General features: G+C 39.2%; 1 protein-coding gene across 1 annotated transcript in view; it reads left to right on the plus strand.

The window, feature by feature from the left end:
- The first annotated feature begins 2,636 nt into the window (after positions 1-2,636).
- The window catches only part of LOC108977732, a 6,033-nt gene continuing 1,534 nt past the window's right edge, over positions 2,637-7,135 (plus strand). Inside the window, exons 1-2 of the mRNA XM_018947589.1 lie at positions 2,637-3,010; positions 5,596-7,135. Coding sequence (XP_018803134.1) covers positions 2,869-3,010; positions 5,596-7,135 — 1,682 coding nt within the window. The 5' untranslated portion in view covers positions 2,637-2,868. The remainder of the gene's footprint in view (positions 3,011-5,595) is intronic.

Here is a 7,135-nt window from a genome sequence, read left to right on the forward strand (position 1 = left end):
GCGTGTGGTCCTTTAAACTCTTTTTTCAGTAGCCTTTTTTTTGACAGATCTCAACATTATTTATTAGAAAATGATGGAAATATAGCTGCCGTAGCTGAGAGTGTACAGGGTTTGTCCGGAATGTAATAGGACTGATTTACTTCCGCGGCGACTGTACTTCGTAGCGTACGCGCACCGATTGGATTCTGTAGAGGTCTAACGAATGAGTCAGTTGTCTCCGAACACCTAGAGAATCAGAACAAACATGTTCGCGCGACGTGTTTCTGTGTGTGGTGCTAGCCAAAAATGCAGCGTTCGTTGGAGCAGAGGTACGCGATAAAATTCTGTGTGAAACTCCGTAAATCTGCGACAGAGACGTTTGATATGATCCAGCAGGCTCACCGAGATGTTGCTTTAGCAAGAAGTGGTGTGTTCCGGGGGCATCAGGCCTTTTTGGAGGGCCGTGAAGAGGTCACTGATGAATGAGCAAAACCAAAGTGAAAATTATGCTCATTGTCTTTTTTTTTTTTTTGACATCAAAGCCAACGTCCACCATGAATTTTTTTGCCGGTGGGAACATTGACGGTTAATGCTGACCGTTATCCCGCCATAATAACCGCTTTCCACACACCGCATCAAACCATGGATTTAGTGAGAGAACACTTCGATGAGCAGATATATCTCGTTTTGGCCACCAAGGTGGTGTGATAGTCGAAATGCTCGAACGAGTCTCCGAAAATTGGACTTGACGAATGGATCATCTGCGACGCATCCGCAGCTAATGTTTGAGCAAGATAATCTTCAAAAAGTAAATGCCATAGAGTGTTCATTCGAATGATCCTCGAAATGGATCCCACAACGTTTAAATAAGTAGACGAGTTAGTAGAAGCACTCATTTTTTATATATTAACTAAATTTTTTGGAAAATATGTGCCCCTTCGGGAAATGCGGCTCGGATAATAGACAAAGCTCATCATACTAATTATAAATATTTTATTTTCTTTACTTCCGTTTCTTCATTGCTTCGTATATAAATGATCAGTATGTCGAGCTGAGTCGATTTAGCCATGTCCGTCTGTCTGTATATATACAAACTAGTMCCTCAGTTTTTAAGATATCGTTTTGAAATTTTGCAAACGTCGTTTTCTCTTCAAGAAGCCGCTCATTTGTGGGAACTGCCGATATCGGACCACTATAACATATAGCTGCCATACAAACTGAACGATCGGAATCAAGCTCTTGTATGGAAAATTTGCACATTTCACGATTTATTTCTATAAAGTTGGCACAGGTTATTTTCTGAAGCAAAAATATAATCTCCGAAGAAATTGTTCAAATCGGTTAACTATAGCATATGCTGCCATACAAACTGAACGATCGGAATCAAGTTCTTGTATGGAAAACTTTCACATTTGACGTGGTATCTTCACGAAATTTGACATGAATTACTGCTTAAGGTAATAATWTAATCTCCGAAAAAATTTTTCAGATCGGATTTTTACAGCATTTAGCTTCCATACAAACTGAACACATAATTACTAACAGAAATGCACCTGTGAAGGGTATTTAGCTACGGTGCAACTGAAGTTAACGTTTTTTCTTATTTTATGTTCATAATAACAAATAAATAAACAAATACGCACCATTTTGTTCGATCACCTTTGCCATTTCTCCGCAAAGACATTATTCCAGCAGTGTGAAACTTTCAGCAGTGTAAATCGAAATTTCGAAATTTCCAGAACGGAAGCGAGCGAACTATTGTGGTGCTACCCGAACTGATACAACATCGTCTCCGTAAACTCCACAAATTTCATTGGTGGCTTGCATGGCATTCCTCCCTTTTTTATACAAAAATTTTAAAATATAGCGAATTTCTTCATTATTTTCACTCATTTTGGAACAGCTGTACGCTTTTTCAACTTCCCCGAATTTAATATTTTTTTTTACTAAATGAAGCCTAAAATCTCACCTTTCCAACACTATATGGTATGACACAAAGTGTTTGGTAGCACTGGAGATATATGACTGTAACGACATCTGTCGGCAAAATGCGATTTTAAGTCTACCCAATATTTATATACTATATGCGCCTACCTTCATAGCAATTCTGTTGATATAATTTAATACCTACAGTTATTTTAATTTATCCTAAGTCAATCATGTTTGCGCTACACTTTCGATTGTATAATTATTTGTGCTACACCGCATTTCCAACTGCTGCACTAGTGACATTTGGCGCTGCTCTCACTAATGCAGTGCGTTTCAAAACTCGTTTAGCGACGCATAACACTGCCAGCCACCAAAATCACAAGCGCTGCACTGCGTGCTCATAGCGCCATAACGACAACACAGCGTCAATATTCGAGTTGGCAATGCTGTCACGCATAAGTTCGTAATCAAAATAAACCGAAACGAAACGAACGATTCAATTAAAATACCGAAGCATGACATAAAACAACAAATTGAGCCAATTGCATTAGTGACAAGCTGAAAATAGTTGGCAAATGTAAGCGTGTTCGATTGAAATTGAACGCTGCGGTGTGTTAACGCGTTGTGGGAATTTTGAAAATTTAAATAATTTGAAGTGTTAAGCTACTTGTGTCAGCAGCCGAGCAACCCAGCGCCGCTATTGACAAATGTCAGCGGCTGACTGCTGTCAATGTGACACTTGAGTTTGTTATTGTCGATTGTTGATAGTTTTGGTTGTGTCGTTTGCAATGTGCATCGAGAAAATTTGTGCTAATTTTGGCCATTGGGATTTGTGTATTTGCTTATGAAAAGCTCGGCTTGTGCTGTGTGCGTGTGGTTGTAACTGTAACTTGTAAGTTTAGTGCTTTCAGTTTTGGTGCTTAGAAAAATTTCGTGCTTTCATCGGGGTGTTCGCTTGCCATGAACAATCAAAGCAATGTTCGTTTGTGCCGTGCCGTGCAACATCAGCCGTGTATTTATGATCACGCCGTGGCGAATGTGGTTACGCGAGAGGCTTACGATCGTGCCTGGCTGGAGATAGCCAAAACGTGTGAGGAGTCGGGTGAGTGCCAAATGAGGGGGTGCATTTCGGCCGTGAGGTCGTCAGTTTAGGGTTGCCAACTACATATATATATTTGGCAGGGTTGCCTGAATAAATCAATTAATTACATATGTTATGCGCATTAAGGTGCGAAGTTAGGGTGGGGTAAGCCAAACTACAGCCATTCAAAGCGGTGTAACTTTGAAAACTTATTCTGTGAGTAAGGAAAACTGAACAGTACATTATATGTATATTTAAAATTAAAAAAAAAAAATATGTATTCACATGGAGGAGTTCAAACAGCGGGACTACATATTTTAATACGGCTGAACCCCTTAAAAACGATTTAAGTTATACATACACTTGCACGTCAGAGAAGCGCGATTTTTGTAATTTTTTTCTGAAAAGTAATTTTATGTGTAATAAATTAAAAAAAAAAATATGACTGAAGAATTTAATGCTCTATTACAAACGGTGATTATTTTTTATAAATGTGGGATTATATTGATCCCGTAGCTAATCTCCAAGGGGACCACCGAAACACGATGTCTTGTCGGGAGAAAATACATCTCCAAACCTAAAACAAAACAATAATTATTCTTAAAGGGTATTTTTTTTATACTTTTTTTTATTTATACAAAGCTTACATAATAATTAATTATTACATAAACTAAAACAAACGCAGTGCTAGCAGCAGAGGCTTTCGGCTGAAAAAACTAAATTCACGGGTAATTTATTTCGAGGTTCCCTACCTTTTTAAAGAAAAATCAATGAAACTTCAAATTTAATGGGGAATGTGTATTATCATTCGAAACATTACACATTTCATTCTATATTTTTTGAAGTTTGTCTTTTTCAAAAGTCTGCCAGGCTACGTCTCAGATGATTCATCTCGTTCGAGCATTTCGACTGGTAACTGGCGATTGACACGCGTGACATGTTGTTCCAAGTCCTGAATCGAAGCGAGCTTGTCAGCATAGACTTTGGACTTTAAACGTTTGACTTTTAACGATGTGATAACATATGATCTTGGCTCAAAACGTGAAATTATCTCTCAATAAGTTCATTGATTAATGCGATGTGTGGGCATTGTCACAGTCTTGTTGAAACCGCATGTCGCCGAGATCACAAGCTCTTATTTCAGGTACTAAATGATCACCATTGACGCTTATGTTCTCAGCGACATCATTTTTGAAGAAATATGGACAGATGGTTTCACCAGCTTACAAACCACAGATTTGCTGTGGTTTTTTCTTGATGAAATTTCAGCTCTCAAATCTCTTCAGGTTGCTCTTTGTCCCAAATGCGGAAATTTTGCTTGTTTACATACTCATTGAGCCAGAAATGGTTCTCATCACTGTTAACGTAAACATAAGTTGAGCCAAGCGCGAGAAATACATGCTTTACAGATCGTGAATTTTCGTAACAAAGTTGAACGATTTGCAAACAACGATTTGTTGTTCAAGCATAAGTCTTTTATCAATGAAATGCCAAACAACAATTAATTCTGAACAAAAATAACATGACTCACGTGTGATCTGTCAAAAAAGGCTATTGGAAAAAGTACCTACACTTGGATCCCACGTTAAAACTAAGAGAACATATAGTACAAGTCATTATTTTACAGATAATGATCTATGGTTTCGTGGGTGATCCAATCACTAAACGTGACTTCTCATGAATGTTGATTTTACACATGACGCTGATTTAAATTCTCTAGATGCCATTTCTGATGATCTGCAAAGTAAACCATCTTTACAAATACTGTATAACCTCATAACCGGACTTAAACTTCTTCTCAGTTCGCCGTGAGGCATAATGCTTTTCTGTCTTACCTGCCGATGGAATAGGCTTTGCCGGCTTTTACCATTTCTATAAAATGCTGAAATTTTGTCAGACTATTTTAATATTATACATGACAGTAAATTTTCTAGCGATAGTGGAGCTATCTGGTGGTGAGGCTAAGTAATTATCGGAACAAATAAAGGTAAGGAATTGCCTTTGATTCTGAAAAGGATCAGTCTATTTGGTCAAACTAGATATACAATTCGAGTTCTCAAGCCAATTAGACCAGTAATTGTAGTTCGGTTAGTTTAGGCTACGTTACGTTAGATGGCTAATCAAGACATGTCGTACGTCGACTGCTATATGTAGTCTTTTGTGAAGACATAGAAAAGAAGAACTCCTGTGTCCAAACTTATAAATTAGCAAAATGCTTAGTAGCTAATTTGCATATGCGCTCCTAAGCCTTTAAGTCTTGACCTTTCAAACGCGGGACAGGCAAGTATCAAGGAAGTGTTGAGCTGTTTCCACCGCTTCTTTTCCCATGCAGCTTCTACAGGTAGCATTTGGTGAGAATCCCAGCCTTACAGCATGGGTGCCAATAGTGCAATGTTAAAAGCACTTGCCATCTCGGCTTGGAACACACTGCAGTGGTTAGGAAGTGTGAGTCTGGTGTTGATAGAGAGTTCCTGACAGCAAGCAGTCTAATGTTAATGGATAAACAATTCAAAAGTAGCAAAAACTAATTCTACACTTTATATCATGCATATTTTAAATAGCGTTACAATACCGAAAACATTTTTTTTTGTTAACTTTCATTACAGTTGATAGCTGCAAGCAACGTTGGCGCGATATACGAACCACTTTCGCACAACAACTAGTTGTAACACCCAAAAAGCGTAAAGGTAATCGCGCACGAGAGAACAATCTGCACGATGTGTTAGAATTTCTTATACCCCACATAAATGACGAACTACCGTTTCGCGAAAGCGACGATGAAGGAGCAGAGATTGAAACGACACATGTTGATAACAAAGCACAAGAAAATGCATACGTATCGATTAAGACTGAAGTAGACGACGATTTATTAGAAGGGGGTGCGATCAAACGCGAAAACGAGCAGTTAAAAGAAAATATTAAGAATGAGGTAGAAATTAAAATTGGAGAAAAACATAATACTGAAGCTGTTAAGGTTATTGCCGGCAAAAGACCACCATCCGCTAGACTTAAAGTGTTGAGAAAGAACAGCGAGGATGTTAAAGTGTCTGAAAGCAAGTCTATTAGAAAGACAAAGTCCTTAGAAAAGCTTGTTAATGCAGAAGAAAAGCTACAAACTTTTGTTGAAGCTGAAGTGACTAAGAAGTCAACGAGTGCAAAGAGTAAAGTCGGCACATTTTACATTAGTCCCACGAATAGTGAATCCGGTACATTGTGTATCAAGAAAAATGGCGATAGCAATGAACTTCATTGCGCAGCAGATAATGAAGCACATGCAGCAGCTAGTGAGAGTATTTTAGGCGAATTTGAGCATAATGAAATTGAGCAGCCGGAGAGCAATGTTGATGAGACTGAAATTGACGAACAAAACGATGAGCCACAAGACGATTTTGTTAAAACACGACAATATCGTTACAAGCGCGCTTGTAAACGTGGCTTGGGTAAGAAGGCGGGCAACCAGCAAGATTTGCGCCAAAAAGATAGTTCCATGAAAAGTATTAGACGTGGTGCATACCATTTGAAATCACTGGGCGAGGCTACAAACCAATTGATAGCGGCTGCTAAGCTGTCGAAGAAAACAGGCGACACAGCGCCAGTTGAAAATCCAACCACAAATCTTACAGCGCATAAAAGAACACGTACCTTATGTATACCGCAAGGTGATATCACTATGGTAGGCTCACAACAAGCCACAGCAGCCACAATCATGCAAACGTTAAGACCGGAAAGTTCTTTAAGTCCAGCTGGAAAAGTTGCATTGCACGATCTCAATTCTTCACAAGCTTATAACGATCAAGGCGTACAATGCAGTCTGCCGCCAACTTCAAGCGACGATGAATTCTTCGACACATTAAAACCCTACTTGAACGAAATGAATGCGCGCCAAAAGTTGCATTTCAAGAAGAAGATCTTCGAGTCGTTAATGGAAGTCTTCGATAGCCCTAGCGATTTCCCAACACACGACGAAACGAAAGCCATCATACCGAAGCAATTGAGCGCCGTAAGTAGCGACGAATTGCATTTGGTGCGCGAACTCGTCGCTATGGTGCAAGCAGCCAAGCATACGCCAGAGCTCCACTTGAACCTGAGTGGTGTTAGTAGCGAGTTGGCCGCTAAGACGAGCGCAGAAAAGTGTGCTATGACTTC

Source organism: Bactrocera latifrons, unplaced genomic scaffold, assembly GCF_001853355.1.
Source record: "Bactrocera latifrons isolate USDA-ARS-PBARC rearing strain unplaced genomic scaffold, ASM185335v1 scaffold_95, whole genome shotgun sequence".
In the NCBI taxonomy this organism is placed as follows: domain Eukaryota; kingdom Metazoa; phylum Arthropoda; class Insecta; order Diptera; family Tephritidae; genus Bactrocera; species Bactrocera latifrons.